Source organism: Cricetulus griseus, assembly GCF_003668045.3.
Source record: "Cricetulus griseus strain 17A/GY chromosome 1 unlocalized genomic scaffold, alternate assembly CriGri-PICRH-1.0 chr1_1, whole genome shotgun sequence".
NCBI classification, from domain to species: Eukaryota; Metazoa; Chordata; class Mammalia; order Rodentia; family Cricetidae; genus Cricetulus; species Cricetulus griseus.
Genome location: NW_023276807.1, coordinates 210,676,891 through 210,697,637, shown reverse-complemented (window position 1 = coordinate 210,697,637; position 20,747 = coordinate 210,676,891). Strand labels below are relative to the sequence as shown.

Genomic DNA, 20,747 nt, shown 5'->3' with positions numbered 1-20,747 from the left:
GCCCAGGCTTTGGAGACTGGGAGGAGGCTTGGGGAAAATCCAGAGACCCAGCACTGCCCAGACTTCTCAGATACTCTAAGCACCTTATGTTGAGAAACGAGCATACACTGATTCAGAGAGCAACGTGATCATGTTCGTTTTATTTGTAAATTGTTAATTTCCATTTCTGTTCCTTCCACTCCAGACCCCTTCTATCTCCCTCAAATTCTCCAGAGACCGGGGCGGGAGGCGCGGTTTGAGGGGGACTACAGTCTTCTCAGCAAGTCCCCCCTCTACCCCCCCCCCGCCAGCCATTTACAAGGCCATAGCAACAGCAGGGATGCTCATCTGACCACACTTTGACCATAGAGAAAGCAGAAATTTATTACTGGGTAGAGATGATTTTGTGGGGTGAACAAAATATTAGGCAGCGGCAAGGTGGACTGCACTCCCCCCACCAGGAGGAGTTAACCTCTGACCTGGTAGACTGTCCTCAGAGGCGAGAAGGGGTTCCTCCCCCAACCACTACTGTCTCGCCACTGATGTAACTGGCATCTTCAGAGCACAAGAAAGACACTATGCCGGCACAATCCTCTGGTTTACCTAGCCTGGGAAACAAGGAGGGAGCAAATGTAAACCAGGGTAGCCTCTCTCAACTGGCCCACAGTGCATGACATTTGCTTAAGAATTATCAGATGGGAGCTGGTGAGATGGCTCAGTGGTTAAGGCCATTGGTTAGCTGGCTAGCTGCTCTTCCAAAGGGTCCAGGTGACCCAACACACTCACAAGGAAGCTCACAATAGTTTCGAACTCCAGTTCCATGGGATGTGATGCCTACATGCTGGGCGTGGTGGAGCATGCTTTTAATCCCAGCGCTCAGGAGGCAGAGGCAGGTGAATCTCTCTAAGTTTGAGGCCAGCCTGGTCTACAGAGCAAATTCCAGGACAGCCAGAGCCTCACAGAGAAACCCTGTGCTGAAAAGACCAAACCAACCAACCAACCAACCAAACAAACAAAAAAACCCAATCCACCCATACATATTTTAAAAAAGTTAAAAAGAGGTAGGTGATTTTCCAGAATCAGTGTACAGCTTTTTTGCCTATTAAATAGGGTGGTTATGATTATGTGATTATAATTTATATAAGCATAAATACTGATTCCTGCAAAACCATGTTATATTTAAATATAGAAACACTGGTTTTAGATACCAGAATGCAAAGTGGAACTGATAAAATGGTGAACAATTATTTCATGTTTTAAAATAAATCGTCTCAACATGTATATATACTATTCCAGTGTCAGAGAATCTTTGTGACAGTAAATGGAAGGATCAGGTTATTTCATTGGTACAGGTTCAATGTACAGATCCTTTTCAGGAATCTATTTTTATCCTTTTAAGACCAGATTCATTTTATAAGCATGTGTTGAATCACAACGTTTGTATTGTGATTCTGTATGTTCTAGAGGTGACAGAGTAAGTGACTAGGAGGCCTAGGTGAGTGTTTCTCCAACTTAGCTACATGTAGTAGTTAATTGGGAGGCTCAATGAAAAGAAAAGGAAAGGAAACGAAGAAAAAGACCTGCAAATCCCACCATGGGCTAATTAAAGAAGAGTCCCTGGGAGTGCGCCCTAATCAACTGCACTTGTCAGGGCTTCCCTAGATGATTCAAAAGCACAGCCAGGACTCAGATGCACGGGGTTAGATCATTCACTGGAGTCTTCAGAATGGCAATGCCCCGATTTATCAAGAAGTTGTTATCTAGGCCCCAAACTCATGCCCAACTTCAGCATGCCTTTGGGAGAACTTGAGGAAGGCTGGATAAGATATTTGGACTAGTGAAGAGGTAGGCACTGCCAGCATTTGTCCTTGAGAGGCCAAGCTAGAGAAGCCGGGAGGCAGAGAGAGGGGCAGTGACAGAGCAATAGAGACCTAGCAAAAATGTCTGAGTAGTTAGTTCAGCCAGCCCACTAGGGAAGAGAGAAATTCCCTCAGACAGAGTCTGTGCTCAGTGGGCTTCACAGTCATTTTACTTGGGTTGTAGGATCATCTGTCTGAGCATTGGAAACAGCACTGTCTACTGGATTCTGGTCTCCACAGGTTCAAGGCAGAGGCAGACAATGAACGAGAGCTCTACTTTGCTTTTTGCAATGAAAGCAGTGTTCTTGGTCATGTCATAGAAGTGTTGGATTTATGAATTTGTGAAGTCTAGAAGGAGCATGCTGTGTTATCTGTAGGGCCTAGAACCAGGGGTGAACTTTCTGTCTTTTTTTTTTCACATGAATCGTCACCGGTGATAGCTTACCTTCTAATTTGCATGCGTTCTTTTATGATGTCCTCTTTTGATCCGTCCTTCCATAACTGTAGGAAGAAGAGAAATCTTTTTATGTGTAAGAAGAGGAAAGCATGGGAAGAGAAGGGAGGGAACTGTCTGTCCCCACAGCAACTGGGAGGGACGAGTCACATTCTCATCTCTTATTGCTTCTTTACTCCCTGCTCTCCCCACTTCGGGCCTCTTGCCAGATCTTTTATTTATTTTTTTTAAAGATTTTATTTATTAATTATGTATACAACATTCTGCTTCCATGTATATCTGCACACCAGAAGAAGGCACCAGATCTTATAACGGATGGTTGTGAGCCACCATGTGGTTGTTGAGAATTGAACTCAGGACCTATGGAAGAGCAGTCAGTGCTCTTAACCTCTGAGCCATCTCTCCAGACCCTCTTGTTAGATCTTATTCAGGAATCTTGCTTGGTCCCCTCAATTCTCATCCACTTTAGGGGACAGGATATAATATGGGTACAGTCTGAATTCCTCACTTGGTAGAGCCCAGTAGGAAAGAAATATGTGAGAGTCTGGTCTGGGGAAGTAATGAGTACAGAGAGGGGATTCACAAAAGCACAGACAGCAGGAATGGGAAGGGTGGGGGCTCCGGATTCAGGCACGGGCCCTCCCTGTCCTCTCAAAGGGTCTGGGGTTCAGTGTTCTTCCTTCTCACCGCACTGCTGAAACGAGTCTTGATGAGTCCAGGTGCCAAGCAGTTCACTCTAACGTTCTTTGAGGCCAGCTCTGCGGCGTAGTTCTTAGTGAGACTCAGCAAAGCTGCTTTACTGACGTTGTAAGGGCCTAGAAACTAGGGAGAGAAGAGAATGAGTTAGTTCAGTATTTTGCAGGTCATTGTTGGTTCTTATTGTACAACAAAGGCAGGAACCAAAAAGGCACCTCCTGTAAGGGAGGGTCACAGTCAGAAGTCACCTTGGAGTCTCAGGTAGGTTAGGGTTCATGGAAACAAGGTGTCTATTTTGTGGGAGAGGACTTGGTAGAATGATGCTAAAATATTTCTTTGGGCAGTTGGAGGGGTGGATGGGATAGGATGATAGACAGGGTAAAAGTTATAGGATCTTACAGGAAATGGAGTGAAGCCAGCTACGGAACCCACAATCACCACCGAGCCACCTCTGAAAAGGAAAGAGAGCTGACCCTTTTCGGCATAAAGACCACTGCCCATGTGGGGCCCCATCTCACCCAAGATTCCTCTCAGTATTGGTTACCCTCGTTTTTCCATCTCTGGCACCACTGCTTTAATCAACATGGCTGTAGCCGTCACATTAATGCTCAGAACCTGAAGCCAACAGAAAGGAAGACAACATGAGAAGGCTGCTGCAAGGGCACAGTGATGAGGAGTTACATAGGTTCCCTAAAAATGCCTGTTGGAGTTGATGGAGATTTCAGGGATAGCTGACCTAACAAAGGGGAAAATTAGGGTTCAGGGTTGGGTAGGTGCCTCTCACAGCTCATCTAACTAGATAATGACACATCGGGTCGGTGAGACAGAATGAAGCATCTCTCCTACCCAGCCAGTCCAGAGTCAGCTTGACCTCCCAGGTCTGCTTTGGTTTTGAGCTGGATTTAGTATTTCTTCCAAGTAGGGGGTTCCTGAAATTGGGTCATTGCTGGACCTACACTATAATGGGCTGGGCTTCTCAGGGAATATGTAGCCTGACCTGAGACATCTGGGGACTTTTGTTGCCTCCTTGGCTTCCACCATTAAAGGAGCAAGAGGACCTCCAGGATGGACTGTCTGGATGGATATTTATCAGAAAGTAGAATAATGAGGGAACATCTCTGGGGAGCCGGGGTGTACTCTACAATCACAGCTCCCATATCTCAGATTTAAATGTAAATGTATGATCTTGTTACATTGTTATAAGCGGTGAGCTGTTCACCTTCTGTGTTCCCATGCTAACTTCTTAGTCTGAAAAATTTTAATCTTACTGAGCATTTGTGATAGAAATACAGTGACTACCCAGCACCCTTTAGCTAGATTCAAGTTATTTACCTTTTGCCTGACTTAACCGCTTCACACATCTGTACAGTTTTATATTTTCATTCTGCAGTCTAGGCTATCCTGGAACTTATTCTGTAGCCCAGGATGGCAACTCCTCCTGCCTCAGCCTCCTTCATGCTCAACTTTATTTAATATTTTTGTGGAGGGGAGGTCAGAAGTCAGTGCAGGGTATTTCCCTCAATTGGTACTCCAACCTATTGTTTTTTTGAGACAGGTTCTGTCACTGAACCTAGAGCTCATGGATTCAGCTGAATATTCACACCATGGTTTTCCCTGGTACCCCATGGGATGACAGGCACTCTGGAGGTCTGACGTCCAGGTCAGCCATCGCCCTCTTCTGGCCTTTGTGAGCACTGCATGCATGTGGTGCACAGATACAAACACAGACAAAACACATACACATAAAAATAAAAAAAATTAAGTTGGATGGTGGTGGTGCACCAGGAGGCAGAGGCAGACAGATCTCTGTGAGTTCTCGGTCAGCCTGGTCTACAGAGTGAGTTCCAGGACAACCTCCAAAGACACAGAGAAACCCTGTCTCAAAAAACAAAACAACAAATTAAAAAAAAAATCCTTTCAAATAAAAAGGAGAGGAAAAATTACTGATCTACAAACTGATTTTATTTGATTTCTCCCAAAAGAGGCTTCTTTACTTGAAAAAATATCTTAACCAGAAACTGGCTCACTGAAGAAATTTTGGCACTTTGGTCTTCATCTTTGGAACACTGATAAGCTACAATTTTTTTTTCTCTTTTGCTATCCTTAAACTTCCATGCTGAGAAATCCACATGGAGATCATAAGAATTTAGCATATCCAAATCATGTGGGAATAGATTTATCATTAAAGGGTGTATATAGATGGGTGTATACAGTTGGGTATATACAGATGGGTGAATTACTTTATGAATATGATGTGACAAGGCATGATCACCTGAAAACCAACATCCCAGCACCTTTTAGGCGCCTAGAGTTTTCTTAGCAGTGCAGTTAGAAAGAGAAGAAACAGGTCATATTCAAAGGCTGTATGCTATAATGCATCAACTTTTGTAATTTCACCAAAATTGACATTTCGGCCAACAGAAGTTATTAACATTTCCAACTAATGAAAACACATTCTTTTCCAACAGCTGAGAAGGGGACGGGTGGGTGGTAAGTTTAAGCATAGTATTGGTGGTCTCTTAGCTGCCACGTTTCTGTTGGATACAAATTAGGAAGAAGGGCGTGGTTAAGCAGGCTAGGGAAAGAGGTGGGGAATGGACGCAGAGGTGGCTAGCACAGAGCAAATGACAGTAGACAAAGCTAGGGAAAAGCAGAGGTGAAAGAGAAGAGCAGGACACGGGAAGCCACCCCCAACCCCTCACACTTTCCCAAGCCCATGACTTGGTAAAGCCCTCGGTGAGCCCTTCACATCTACACTCTGGAAGAAGGCATTCTACAGGCCAAGTGCTGACTGGTTTCTATGGCCCACTCCCTGCTGCAGCTTCAATCTTCTCTCACCTTGTCCCACACCTCCTCTGTGACATCCAGTAGGTTTCCAAAGAAAGGGTTGACAGCAGCATTGGAGACCAGGATATCAATCCCGTGATGCAGCTTCACAGCCTGGAGAGGAAGAAGGTGTGAGTCAGGGCTACAGCTAAGGGGAGGGAGGTGCGTTTATCTATGTTGACTGGAGTTTCATCTCAGGAGCAGTTGTCAAATGTCTTTCTTGAAGCATGTTCTCGCCAAAGCTACCCTAAGCTCTACTGACACTTGAAGCTATTATTTCTGTGCCCCCCCCCACAAAGATTTTATTTATTATGTATGCAGTCTTCTGACTGCAGGCCAGCAGAGGGCACCAGATCTCATTCAAGGTGGTTGTGAGCCACCATGTGGTTGCCGGGAACTGAACTCAGGACCTCTGGAAGTCAGTCAGTGCTCTTAACCACTGAGACATCTCTCCAGCCCTCACCTTAAGGGCGTCTCTGACCCTTTGTCCTTTTCTTTACACTTCTCTTTAGTGAGCACCTTCATTCTTATGTCTTCACTTCTCACCTCAAATCTATTTCGAGACTTCCTCTTGAGTCTCAGCCCCATTTCCTCGAGCACCTATTGACCATTTTCCTTGAGTGTTTTACCACAACCTCAAAGCCAGCCTGTCCACATCTTCCTGAATGAAGAGAGATCCTGGGGAAGGATCATTCTAGCCTAATTTCCTCATGGTGGAAGTGTTGCCACCTAGGTCCAAGGAAGCTGATTTTCCCAGGCTGTAACTCAGTTATCATTCTGTAGGGACATCTAAGCAGGGTGTTTGGGATCTCCCGCTCAGGGTACAAAGTGGTGGCTGAACTGAGGTCAGACTCCAGCTCTAGCAGAGAGTGGACTCCCAGGAGCCCTCCAGAAGCCAGTTGGGATCAGTATGAAACCAGCTGTGTAGGAGAGCTGTGACGATGGCAATGACCCTAGTCTGGCTTTGAAGCAGTTTCACACTTGGCTTTGATGTCATTTTCCTTTCTCTTTTTGGCCCAGTGGTAGAGAAGAGGCAAGGCAGAAACCGAGGCTTACACTGAGAGAACCAAGAAAGGAGTCGCCTCACCTCCTCAGTATTTGTAAATAGGTGGTCCGTGGTTAGCAGCCACCTTAAAGCAGGCTTTGTATTTGCCTAGACCTGGCAATTTTGAAGCCTTGGGCAAATAACATGTAATGGGCCCTCAATCAACTTTGTGCCTCCAATTTGGCAGAGGAGGGGTGTTATTAGCCACGCATACCATCTGCTAGCTTATCCTTTTAACTCATTATTCTCGCTAACTAGGTGCTAAGCTCAGTTGTTTCTACACTGCTAACGGAATACCCAGGCTGTCAATTCGTTCATTTAACAAAAATTTAAAGCCACAGACTCCTTTAAAACCACTATGGACCGTTACTTGCTCATGTATTCTAAATTTTGGTGTTGTAGCCCAAAGTCTCAGTCACCTGCCTTGGCTCTGTGCAAAAAAGCCTAATGGCGTATGACTGACTGGCAAGAACAGAACGGATCAGAACAGAAGGAAAGTGATGTATGTCACCCTCGTGAATGTCTGGGAAGGGGAGAGGGTAATGGGCCACACCAGAGGGTGTTGATCCTCTTCTGGCTTCTGTCTCCCTTTCTTTTCAGGCCTGTCATCACAGACAGGGAGAAGGCTGTGTGCTGGCTGAACATCACAGAACCATAAAAGTTCATCAGAAATTGGATATGCTAGTCTACGCTTGTGATCCCAGCTCTGGGGAAGCTGAGGCAGAAGGATCACAGGTTTGAGGCCAGGCTGAACAAGACCCTGTCTCAAAACCCCAAACCCCAATATAAAAAGCCACCCCCAAAAATGTTAATGAGAAAAGACCACATTGATGTCTCTCAGAGTTTACTCCACACTGTATGATCACTGCGATGTGTTTTGGATCTGTCTATTCTGACAGTTATTAATTTAAAACAAAGTATTATCAAGTGGGAGATCCATACGTCTTGTCCCACCACACCACTGTTGAACTGTGGTGCAGGGTGGGAGGTTATGATCAATAACCACCGTTGGGGAGCTGCTTTTCTTACTGCAGGGTAGCAGCTGACACAGAAGGAGAACATTTCAAACTGCTGACGATTACTCCATCACTCTCTATCCTGACATCTGTTGTACAGACTCTGCAGTAGTTTTTTTTTTTATGTATGTTTATGTGTGCATGTCCGCGAGTCCACACGTGCTCACACGTGTGTGTGTGTGTGTGTGTGTGTGTGTGTGTGTGTGTGTGTATACCACATGTGTATGTGGCTTGCCTCTCTTCCTATCTCTCATTTCTCAACATGTGGTTAGAAAAATCTTCCGTTCCCACTGTCTCTTGAGTAGTCCATACTGGCCCCTTTGCCACTGCCCTAGACCTGGATGACAGCCAATGGCTTCCTCACTGACATTCTTAGCGTCTTCCATGTTAATCCTCACCATTGCCAGATAATTTTCATCTTGCTCTAAGCTTCACATGGGTTCTATATGCTACACAGTCATGGACACTCTTTTGGGAGGCTGTGGAAGTCACTGAGTCCCACCCATGCAGCCTATTCCCCACAGTTCCTGCTCTTGGCTCAGTCCTTGGCTGTTTGCTCATTTATCAGGGTCCCTGGAGCCCCACCCTCATCCTATCTGCCAATCACCATTCATTCCTTGAGGTTTAACTCAAGCTGGACTTCAGAGCCAGGGCTGAAGGATTTGCTAAGTGGACTTGCTGGTGGCCCGTGTGTGTGTGTGTGTGTGTGTGTGTGTGTGTGTGTGTGTGTGTGTCTTTTCAAGACAGGGTTTCTCTGTGTAGCTTTGGAACTTGTCCTGGAACTTGCTGTGTAGACCAGGCTGGCCTTGAACTCACAGAGTTCCGCCTGTCTCTGCCTCTGAGTGCTGGGATTAAAGGCGTGCGCCACCACTGCCTGGCCACAGGATATTTTCTGGCCTTTAATCCCAGCACACACACACACACACACACACACACACACACACACACACACACACACACACACACACAAGTTGTCACTAATTGGCCCATGCTTCTCAGAATCAAAACTATAATCTCAGGCTCTTCTAGTGGTCTATTCCAGGCAATACAACTTTCTTGGATGAATAGTTGGCCCTTTGCAAAATACATTTAAGTTTCTGTCAATAGTTCTTTAAAAATGGAATTATCTTGGGGCTGGAGAGATGGCTCAGTGGTTAAGAGCACTGGTTGATCTTATAGAGGACCCTGGATTAGTATCTAGAATTTGTGTAGTGGCTCACAACTGTCTGTAATTCCAGTTCCAAGGGATATGGGAGTTCATCTTCTGAACTCCATGGGCATGGAACACACACAGTGCACAGACATATATGCAGGCAAAAAAGTCTCATACATGTAAAATACAAATAAATAATAAAAAATAGAATCATCTTATTTTATCCTTCTCAGTTCAGTCAACTGTTGTTTAAGGTTCTCCTCTTTCAAGAAGACTGCCCAAATTATTTCTGCCAACTGCCCAGTTTGTTCACAGGCTGTGCTTTCTCTGTGATTGCACTTTGGGGCTTGGAGGAAGATGAACCTTCTCTGTAGCATGGTTCATATTTTCTTATACAGTTGGAGCCTGGTGCCAAGGGTCATGCCTGATACGGGCTTAGACTAAAGACCATTTGGTTATCTAAGGGCTGGCACTACATAGACGGGGGAAGTGTCTAGTCAGTAGGCATCAAAAGAAGGGTAGGCTTGGTTGTGAGACCCAGAGAGGTGTCTCCAGCTATGTGACCCAGTCTCTGTAAATATAGGGAGAACAGTCCTTGCTTGGGTATGGTGGCTCACAATTTTCCTTCCAGCACTGGGGAAGCAAGTTCATGGCTAGACTAGGCTGCAAAGTGAATTCTACACCACTCTAGCTCTGGCACCAGATCCTGCCTCAATGACCTGTCCTCCCCCCCCAACAAAAATCTACACAAGGCTCTGCATGAAAGAAATGGCTCATAGTAGGTGTGGAACACGGTGAGCTGCCTCTTACAAGCATCCATGAGCTCTATAAGCAAAAGAACAGGAGAGCATTTATTAGCTCAACCCAGAGAATTTTGTCCAGCCATTTTGGGGGTGATGTCTAAGGGATCTTAAAAGGTTGAAGCACCTCTCTTGCTGGGAGAATCTGGTTGTTCTTAGACTTTAGGATGCAGATGTAACAGAAAAGGGCACACAAGAAAACTGTATTGGTGAGAGACTGGGGAGATGGCTGGATGCTTAAGAGGATGCTTAAGAGGACCACTGTTCTCACAAAGGACCTCAGGACAATCCCAGCACCCACATCAGGTGGCTCATAACCACCAGCTCTAGACGAGTCAAGGCTCTCTTCTGGGCTCCACAGGCACCTGCACCCACAAGCACTCTCCCTACCATACTCATAATTAAAAATAATAAAAATAGCCAGGCGTTGGTGGCGCATGCCTTTAATCCCAGCACTTGGGAGGCAGAGGCAGGTGGATCTCTGTGAGTTTGAGGCCAGCCTGCTCTCCAGAGTGAGTGCCAGGATAGGCTCCAAAACTACATAGAGAAACCCTGTCTCGAAAAACCAAAAAAAAAAAAAAATCTTTAAAATTATTGGTGGACTAGTTTGGGTGTGGGCACTGGGATGCTGGCAGAAGTCAGTGCTGGGTTGCATCTCACCAGTGCTGTCTTAAAAGTCAGGGATGAAGGTACAAGTTGTTTCCTTTCTGCCATCTCTTAGCTCAGCGCCCACATCATTCCTGCTCACCGTGGTTACAAGCCTTTCTCGATCCTCTTGCTTCCCCACATGGCACACGATGCCAGTCACACTCAGCCCCTCTCCCTGGAGTGTGGCCACTGCACGGTTCACATTCTCTTGTTTGCGGCTGCTGATGACTACATGGGCCCCGTCCTCAGCCAGACGTCGGGCGATGGCGAAGCCAATCCTACAAGTGCAAAAAGAGGTACACTGTCCAGGCGTTTACAACGCGGAAAAGGACTTGAGCACTCACGGGCTCTGGATTCAGACTGCTGGCTTTGGATTGTTGTTCTCCCTGTGTTTGAGCTCCACATGTTTCTGTTAGGAAGGGTAGACTTAATGGTGCAGAAAGAAGGGTTAGTCAGATTATTTTATTGTGATCTTATCTTTCACCCTAGTTCCCATGACCTGACATGGTCTACCCCAGGCCTCACGACTGGTTATTGCACTTATATCCAGTTAGGAAAGAGGGGAGTGGTTTGAGGGTATTGCTTGAAGGAGCACATATCTCTCTTAACAGACTACAACCTCAAAATTCTATCCTTTGTTAGATTTGGGGGCTTTCATGGAAAAGCATGGCTCAAAATGTTAATATAAATAACATATTTTGCAATTGTCAGATGTTAGCTTTTCATATACTTCTGTATTCTAAGTTTCCGAGGAACTTTTATCTACCCAAGTCTTGTGGGGATAAAACAACAGGGTAGATAAGAGTGGTGGGTGAGACAGGCTGGGCATGGTGGCCGAAATATACAGACCTAAGCAAATATCTGGACACAGGAACTCCCTGCTCATGGAGGCAAGGGGTGTGGTTACTGGGGAGAGCTGTCTGTGGGGCGGCAAGAGCAGAATAGCTTTGAAACCTTGGCTGGTTTGAAACCTTTGGTCTTCCCATACTCTAGATGGAGCTGTTGATTGGGGCAGCCTAGAAGCATGGGGACCCGGGTACACGCGGCAGCGTCCGGCTGTCTCAAAGCCTAAGGCAGTGGTGACACAAGGGTGGGTGGTGGCGGGGTCAGGTCGGGGGATTTCAGGTCCATCGTGGGTTTCCTTTGTATCCCCCAGGCAGGCCTCTGGCCATATTTGAGGCCTGTGGACAAGAGTCCGGGAGTTACAGAACACTGGTTTCTGGATGGAGACTCTGGCTCGCGTACTCACCCGTCGGTGGAGGCAGTGACCAGGGCCACTTTATTCGCGAGAGGGTTCTGGCGAGTCACCCCGTAGCTGGCCATTCTCACCGACTTCCACGCTTGAGTCCAGCCACTCAGTAGCAGTCCAGCTCTCTGCATAGTTCAGGCGGGGGTGGGGTGGGGGGTGGGAGGTGACAGTTCAAAGGGTGAGAGGCCGCTCGAGTGAGCAGCGAGCGTCCTGACTCTCCGGACTGCCTGCCCCGACTTCCAGGACTTGTTCCGCGAGATCCCGGGGCAAGGGAGAGCCGCTGCGGCTGCGAGCGCTCTCTGCTGGCGCCCCGCGCCGGGTGGATCACTACCCTCCTGCAAGTTGGGACTCCCCGCAAGTTCTCAGTCCAAGTTTCCTGTAGGCCAGCCCACAGCTCTTCTCTGCAGGAACCCTCGGCTTTTCTGTGCCTCAGCTGCTCCTCACACATGAGTTGGCCCACCGTTTTTTGGTGGCGGGGGGGGGTGAGGGTGGGGGTGGGAGGCGAGTTTCGGTAGAGGAAGCTTTGATTTCCCTTTTTTTTTCTTTTGCTTCTTTAAAAATCTTAAATAATTCTTCTTTCAAAAAAGCTTGAGTTAATGTGTGTGCTGCGGAGATAACTCACTTGGCTTACTGAACAAGCATGAGGGCCGGAGTTTGGACCCTCAGCATCAACATAAAAAGGGTGTGTCAGCTAACAGCTGTAAATGTAGCTTTGGGGAGACAGAGACAGGATGATGGTGGAGGGTTCTGGCTAGCTGCTCTTGCCAAATCTGTGAGCTCCAGGTCCAGTGAAAGAGCCCGTTTCAAGAAAAAGATAAGACGGATAGAAAGTACTCCTTGTTGACCTCTGGCTTTTACATGCACGTATATGCATTCCCCGCACCCCCCAACAAACTGTAATGAGCATGGTAAAAAAAATAAAAATGCTCCCAGACTTGTAAAAACAGCTTAGTCAGGAACCTCACTTCACCCAAGGCTGTGCCTGATGACCAGAACCTGCTGACATCACTCACTTAGGATAACCAGGCACAGTCCTAGAACCCATAACACCCACTGGACAGTCTATAAGCAGACACCAAGAGGGAAGCTCTGCTCTGCGCGTCTGGAGAGATGCTAGCTTGATCTACCCTGCAGCTGGAGAGTCTCTCCCAAGATCCTGAGCCTCATTCAGACACTTCTGTTAGAGACTGGACCTGATCTTCAGGGTCTTGGGTGAGCAGCCTTGGGGAGATAAACTTAGGACCATAGTGAGGAATTTAGATGTGAACCTAGTGTGATGACCCTCGGCATAATAAAAACATAATCTTTTGTTATCACCAACTATGTGTATCTACCTCCTTTCTCTCAACACCCCCCCCCCCCACAAATTCGAAGGGTGAATGAATGTTTTGAGACTGCCTGTGGAGGCAAGTCTTGTGTTCCTCACAGGATCCATTCAGGGAGGTTAGGAGACAAATGTGATGAGTTATGAGCTGGCCTGGGACCGATACCACTTTTCCCTCTATCTCAAAGCCTACTGCTGTAGTTCTTAACCCCTGGGTCACAACCCCTTGGAGTCACCTAAGACCATCAGAAACACATTACTATTTGTAACAGTAGCAAAATTACAGTTGTGAAGCAACCAAAATAATTTTATGGTTGGGGTCACTGCAGCATGAGGGACTGTAGTGAAGGGTCTCGAGGCATTAGGAAGGTTGAGAACCGCTGAGTACTCTATCTTCGGACAGGCAGAAAAGGTCACTGTGATACCCAGTGTGAAAGGATGAATGGAGATCCAGGTTCTATCCGAGAGGACCTCCCACTTTATAGGTAGTGGCAGCAACAATGCTAACGAGTCCCCTAACCAGTGGTGGAAATATGGGGACCGAGGAGTGCTCAGAATCTCCATGCCCACTAATCCTCAGCTCTTCCCTTCCATTCTAGTTCAGTAAATATCTGCTAAACATGAAAGTGCTTTAACTGTAAACTACTAACTACACAGCAATTATTGTCACCATACAATAGTTATTATGCCTGCCACAGGCCAGACGCTTTGCCTGTGAACTGAGAATGTGGAGTACATGATGAATAAAACGCGCACCAGCCATAAATTCTAAGTCCAAGACTTCAGCCTCCATTTGCTGCCATGTGGGCAGAAGTGATCTCTCTCCTGGGTTCCTGGAAGAATTAGTGAATTTGGAAGGCTTAGAGTGTACCACAACCAGGCCTCAACAGAACCAAGCCAAAGTGACTAAATTGGTTCCACCCCTGGGGTCCCAATTACCAGGCTGAAAAGCAGTGTTGGTCCCTGGCAGCATTTTCAGACTCTGAGGCAAAATAAGAAATGTAAAGACAATAAAGTGAGTTTTGTAACACTAATGGAATTTGTGCTCGGCTCTTTCTGATGTTAGTCTCTTCTTTTTAGAAAAGATGATAAAAGCAGATGGGTTTATTATTTATTTATTTTTGAGGCAGGATTTCTCTGTATAGTTCTGGCTGTCCTGAACTCTTTCTGTAGACCAGGTTGGCTTCAAACTCAGAGATCCACCCATGTCTGCCTCCTAGGTGCTGGGATTAAAGGCATGTACCACCGTGCCCATCTCAGATGATGGTTTTAGAAAAGTGTTGTGAAATCAACATCTGGTCAACCTTATGCAGTGTGCACAATTACTAAGTCTGTGAGATACAATTCTGGGGTTTGACGTTTAACAGAATTTGTGTTTACTAAAGAGTCATTTCATAGCTGGATGTGGTGGCACACTGTACCTTTAATCCCAGCATCTGGGAAGTAGGAATAGGAGGATCTCTGTGAGTTCCAGGCCAGCCTGATTTACAGAGCTAGTTCTAGTACAGCTAGGGCTACACAGAGAAACCCTGTCTAAAACAAAAAAGAATCATTTCACACACACACACACACTATATATATATATATATATATATATATAATATATATATATTGAGAAGACAAAGCACAAAGCAGGTGTGCTGGGGGTTGTATATGGATACCAAGTGATGTAACCAGCAAGAACTAGATTACGGAGGGCTTCTCAGCCGAGAAGTTGCAGTTGTGTTGCTCAGAGCATCCTGAAGAGATAAGATAGCTGGCCTTGTGTAGGAAGAAAAGGACTGACTGGTGCCCCTCAGTCTGAGACTGGTGAATTATTGATGAGGGGCTAGAAAGCCCCACACTCTTCCTCTCTCACTCATGGAGCTAATGCACCATGGGAACTCTTCCCAGACTGCCACCCGTGTGTGGAGCTGAGACCCTGGGGTGTAAGGTGGACTGTATAGGAGCTCTCAAAGCCTGGCTTGGTGGGACAGGCCTGCAGGGCATATCTGACAGAGGACAGGGATGGATGGTAAGTGGGTGAGGGAGACAAAGATTCAGCATAAAGAGAGTCATGTCCTGGTCATGTCTTTTTCATAAGGGCAGGGCTGAAATTTGGCCTTTACCACCATTTCTTTTGTAAGGGCACAGGGGATGGATGTTGGTGATGGGGGGTGGGGGGATCTGTGAAAAGAAAAGGGCAGAAGGAAGGCAAGAAGTGTGGGGTGTCAAGCTTCTGATTTTTATTAAGGAGGTTGTTGAAGGTGGGCTGGGGCATCTTTTGGGGGGACACACACTTGTGTAGGATGTGAAGTTGTTGTAGGAGGTGGCTTTCATCTTCTTCATGGTATGACAGGGGCTCATAGAGATTTCATCCGGCATGAACTTTTTGAATGGATTTTTGCAGTAGGCATCCTAGGTTGGTCATTGACTCAGGCCTGATCGAGACCAATCAGGACTGGGCAATGTGGAAGGGCTGATGTGTGGTTGGGACAGCTGCCAAGCGGGAGGATGATAAGAGTGTTACTGGCCTTACTTATCGAGGCCTCACTAAGTGCTATCAAGTGTCAGCTGGTTTAAATATTTATTAACTCATTGTCGGTTTCTAATGGAGTGCCATGGGCCTTGGCATTTCCATATGTGAAATCATGCGGAGTCGTGACAGCCTGCCACGACCAGTGCTGGGGTGCCGCATTTGACTGTCCTAGCACTGATGGGATTTTCACACAAGTTAACTTCTGTAGAAAGGGATTTCCTCTGATGTAAAACTTTTCTTTTAAGAATATTGTATCTTAGCCAGACGTTGGTGGCACACGCCTTTAATCCCAGCACTTGGGAGGCAGAGGCAGGTGGATGTCTGTGAGTTCGAGACCAGCCTGGTCTACAAGAGCTAGTTCCAGGATAGCCTCCAAAGCCACAGGAAAACCCTGTCTCGAAAAACAAACAAACAAACAAACAAAATAAATAAATAAATAAAATAAAAAAGAATATTGTATCTATGGCTTTTGTTTGTTTTCTTGTGGTGCCGTGGAATCAAACCAGTCTCGTACGTGGTAGATAAGCACTCTACACACGAGCTACGTTTTTTTTTTTTTTTTTTTTAGACCCTGTTTTTGTTTTAATCATTAAAATACCCATTCTTTAAATGATAACTGTGACATATGTCATGGTTTTAAAAAGGAGTGGAAAGCTGTGAAAAGTAGAAGTCAGGGCTGGAGAGATGGATCCCGTGGTTGAGCGCACTGGCTGCTCTGCCAGAGGACCTGGGCTCCATTCCCAATACCCAAATGGCAGCTCACAACTGTCTGTAACTCCAATGCCAGGGGATCTGATGCCATCTGATGCCCTTTGCTGGCCTCTGAGGGTATCAGGCATGGATATGGTGCATAGATATGCATGCAGGCAAAATACCTAAATATATTAAAATCATTCCTATAAGTGGGATGACACTATACACACCATCCTTCAGATTATTTAAGTTTTTTTTCTTTATTTTACCTCTTCTTAATCTTAAAAGATTTTCTTTGGGAATGTTGTGATAGAGCTACTGTATTCCACTTTTAAAAATAGCAGCACAAGACGCTGCTATGTGGATTGCCTGCACAATATAATATTTAGTCAGTCTCCTGCTGATGAACATTTTAGTGCACATATATTTGAAGTCTGGACCAAATGTTTTAACTGGTGAAAGTCAAATTTCCTTTGAAAATATTTAATCAGTTTTGATGGACCCCCGCCCCCTTTTTCCTTTCTTTCCTTTTTGAGACACACTGCTTCCTATGTAGCCCTAGCTTGTCTGGAACTTACTAGGTAGACTAGCATGGCCTTGAACTACATGGAGCACCCTGAGTGCTGGGGTTAAAGGCTTGTTTTCATTTAAAGATGTTTTTACCTACCACCCACCTCGACGACGCACAGAACATATGGGTTAAGCTGCTGATGCTTAAGTTCTGTTGTAAATATCAGTCCATGGAGATTATAGGTCCTGTGGAATTTTTAAACAAAGCTGGGAATCTGGGTGTTAATACAAGATATTTTATTTTAAAATGTTGGTGACAAATGAACAAAGGTAACTTTCATTAACAAAATAATCCCCCCTCCCAAAACAAAACACTGACTGGCTCCATAATTGCCAGAGATGGATACAATCTTTGCCTACCTGAGGGTCTGGGTTATTAGCTTTGTAAAATATTGTCCTATGCACTTTTGTACAACTTGTTAAACTTCTCTTTTTTAAGTTTCTTTTCCCCTCATGGCCTATATTTAGGCACTTGTTTGGGAATGCTATTTGGTAACCATCTATCCAGTCTCTCTGTGGTCTGTGTCAGGGATACCCCAGCCCAGTGTAGAAGGCTCTCATGGGTCAGGCCACTTTAGGCTGCTTTCTTTGCCTGCATTTGGGGGTGGGAGTGTCCAGTAGGCAGTGCCTCTGTGCTCTCTGCTTCTGGCCACTCCTGGAAATTCTAGGATTTTGGTCTTTGTGTGGTTTCCATATGGGAGCTGAGATGCAGGCTCTGGGGCAGGGCTAAGACGATGACAGTCACACTTGCCCAGTCATCTCCTTTGTTTCTCACACTGCCATTGGACCAAGAACTCCATTGAAGATATGAATGAGTCACTACACAGAAGTACAGCATAGTCCCCCTCTCTGCAAGTGGGATGCAGGATATAAATTCTCATTGGGTCACTTAGGGGCACAACTAGATTTCTAGCCTTGTTTTCAGAACCATGCTCTTTCCCGTCCTGCACAGATGGTCCCCGTGGTAGACATGGAGATATAGGCAGCGTTTGATGTTGAAGATGTGTTCAGTTCTTTTTCTTGGGCAGAACTCAGAACCCAGCTGTGGCATCCTGTTGAGTTGTGAGCAGTCAGCCAGCTGCTGATTCCTTCAGGGCCACTTCATCCTTTGAATGCAGGTGACAGTCTTCTCAGGGAGCCACTGAATAAGACAGTGTGAACTTCTCTGGAAGGCCTGGGTGGGCTGGTGCTCGCCAGCCATACACAGCACATCCATGCTTCCCCATTCTTGCCCTTCCTTCCCCTCTCACAGGGTTACCTCATCCTACCACATGTCTCCTTTGCTGAGGATATGTGTGTTTCTGTTCTTTGTAACCCCACCTCTACCCAACACGGTTTCAAGCATCCCAGGCTGGCCTTGAATTTGCTATATAGCTAAGGCTAACTTTGATCTTGGATTCTCCTGCCTTCACCACCCAGGTGACAGGATTATAGAGCTACACCACCATACTTGGTTTACATAACACGGGAATTGAATCCAGGGCTTTGTGCATACCAGGCAAGCCAACTGATCTACATCCCCAACCCTCTTAAATTTTACAATGCTGAGCCCATTCCTAACATTCATGGGGCACCATCCCAAAGGTCTCTTCTTCCCCCTCCAAAAGTAGAGACTACAGATCACTCTGAAGCAGGAATCCTGCCACTACAGTTCCTGCCACTTGAATTATTCAAGGAGGATCTATACAGAGAATTTTGGGGTGGGCTTTGGCAGTCTGAAGCTGATTTCATGGATGTTTTCACGAGATCCTTATGATGCAGTGTTAAAAAAATGTACCCTCTTCTTGAAACATTCTATCTTACTGCAGAGAATTTCTGGGCCAAATAACACACACACACACACACACACACACACACACACACACACACACACACGATGCACACCCCTCTAGAGTTAGCAGCAATTCTCAGGGACACTGCAATATAAATCCACATTAAAAGGAGAATCATTTCCCTAGAGGAGGCCAGTCTGGCCTCTCTGGAGATAACGTTTGACATTATCATGCAGAGAAGTTTCAGTTGCTTTCCCTTGCATTGGGAATAGAGTAAGAAGCCTAAGGTACAAATAAATCAGCTGGTCACAAGCCTCGCCCGAGGACAAAGCTGTCTACTTCCTTGCTTTTTCTCTGTTGGGAAGATCAAATTTCTCTGGCAGAACTGGCTACTCTTTAAACTCTGTGAGAGCTCCCTGACAGTGAGGGGACGATGCACTTGTCCCCCTGTTAATATGCTCTGCTCACTCTTTCCAGTTTCACTGCACAGACAATGCGACTTCAATACTTTAAACAAAACTGAAGGCATCATGTAGTTTCTGCCCTTTGAGCTAAAAAGAGAGATTTATTTGGCCTGGTGGCACAGGCTGATAATCACAGTGGCTTGGCTAAGGCAGGAACCAAGGGTTCAAATTTTGCTTTGGCAACTTAATGAACCAGTATCTTAAAAAAGGAGGGAACAAGAGGAATGACTCAGTAAAATAAGCCCCGAAAGCATGAGGGCCTGAATTCCCAAAACTAAAGTTTCCAGTGAGAGAGGAAGACACAAGATGTCAATCTTTGTCTCTCCTCCAAGAGTTAACACCCCACTCTACATAACACACACACACCGCACATACACATACACACTACATACATATACACGCCACACCACACACACTATACCACATCATACTATATCACAACACACCATACCCTACCTCACACACCACATACACCACACTATACCACACCACACACACCACACCACATCATACAATCCTCCACCCCCAAAACCCACCCCACACACTACACACACCACACCACACCATACACGTATCACACACACACACACACACACACACCATATCATACTATACCACACCACACCATACCCTACCACATACAACATGCCATACTACACCACACACACCATACACATACACATACACATACACACACACCACATACTACCACTGCCCTGAAGACCAGCCTCCAGCAGCTCAGGGTTTCAGGGGGGAGACATGGAGTTGGTTAATTAATACCTCAATTTGACTTTTCTATCTGAAGGAGTAAAACTTAATTCTCTGGGGCCAGTGAGAGGGGCTAAACTTAACTTTCTGGGGCCAGGGAAAAAGGGAAACACACACCTCTCCAACATGTCAGGATTTCACCTAGTGTGCTGACGTATGGCAAGCTTTCAGCAGGTCAGAGATACCGAAGTGGAGATGCAGAGTGGGCAAACTATTGGACAGACAAACAGACACACAAGGACTTTTCTGAGGGCCAAAGTTTAGTTCTTCATTTTATTATTCTTTCTGTTTTGTGTTCTACTCCATTCTTCTGATGTTTCCCTTCTGTCTCTTTTGATGTCTTCCTTCTAACTTTCCTTCTACTCTTTCCTGGTGTTTTCCTTCTCTCGTGTCTTTATTTTTTCCCTTACAGCTTCTATACCCCAGTAGAATCTTTCAAGCAATATAAAAATTACAATGTGGTTGCATTCTATGTTTTAAGGGAATGATTACAATGAATACAAGTAAAAACCAGCATGTTTTCTATACCCCTTACATGATTAAACATTTTATGTATTACAGGTAAAAACCAAGTTGTCCCAAGAACCCACATACATTCATACCTGACAGCTCGTTATAGATTGAGGGAGTGTAAGCAAGCAAGGTATTTTTCTCAGCCAGTTCTTTTGCTGGCAGGTTGCATTTTGCAGTTACAAAGAAAAGATCAGTTACTTTATTATTCATCACAAAAGGTAATCTTATAAGAAATCTTAGAAGAATCACACACCTAAACTTTTATATATGAAAAGCAATCAGTCAGCTCTACTTTTAATCCTCAGGGTGCATACCCACTCATCAACAGTTTTTTGGAACAGGAAGCTGAGGGCAGAAATGGGTACAAGGAATTATTCATCACCCTTGATCACTAACCCAT

At 45.7% G+C, this 20,747-nt stretch overlaps 1 protein-coding gene across 1 annotated transcript; it reads right to left on the bottom strand.

Annotated features, from left to right (window-relative positions):
* Positions 1 to 102: 102 nt before the first annotated feature.
* LOC100771290 (dehydrogenase/reductase SDR family member 4) lies at positions 103 to 11,969 on the bottom strand. Its single transcript, XM_027390577.2, has 8 exons — positions 11,726 to 11,969; positions 10,577 to 10,754; positions 5,827 to 5,928; positions 3,533 to 3,603; positions 3,388 to 3,439; positions 2,980 to 3,114; positions 2,284 to 2,339; positions 103 to 587 (listed from the first exon to the last, which is right to left on the bottom strand). The coding sequence occupies exons 1-8, from the start codon at positions 11,854 to 11,856 to the stop codon at positions 473 to 475; spliced, it is 840 nt and encodes a 279-aa protein (XP_027246378.1). The 5' UTR covers positions 11,857 to 11,969; the 3' UTR covers positions 103 to 472.
* Between the last annotated feature and the right edge of the window lie 8,778 nt (positions 11,970 to 20,747).

What these genes read in the sequence shown, in the direction of transcription:
- LOC100771290 (XM_027390577.2), bottom strand. Translation starts at nt 11,856, where the DNA reads ATGCAGAGAGCTGGACTGCTACTGAGTGGCTGGACTCAAGCGTGGAAG. An exon ending in GTCACTGCCTCCACCGACGG is followed by an intron (nt 10,755 to 11,725) that starts GTGAGTACGCGA and finishes TTGCACTTGTAG; the next exon opens with GATTGGCTTCGCCATCGCCC. An exon ending in CAGAGGAGGTGTGGGACAAG is followed by an intron (nt 3,604 to 5,826) that starts GTGAGAGAAGAT and finishes TGTTGGCTTCAG; the next exon opens with GTTCTGAGCATTAATGTGAC.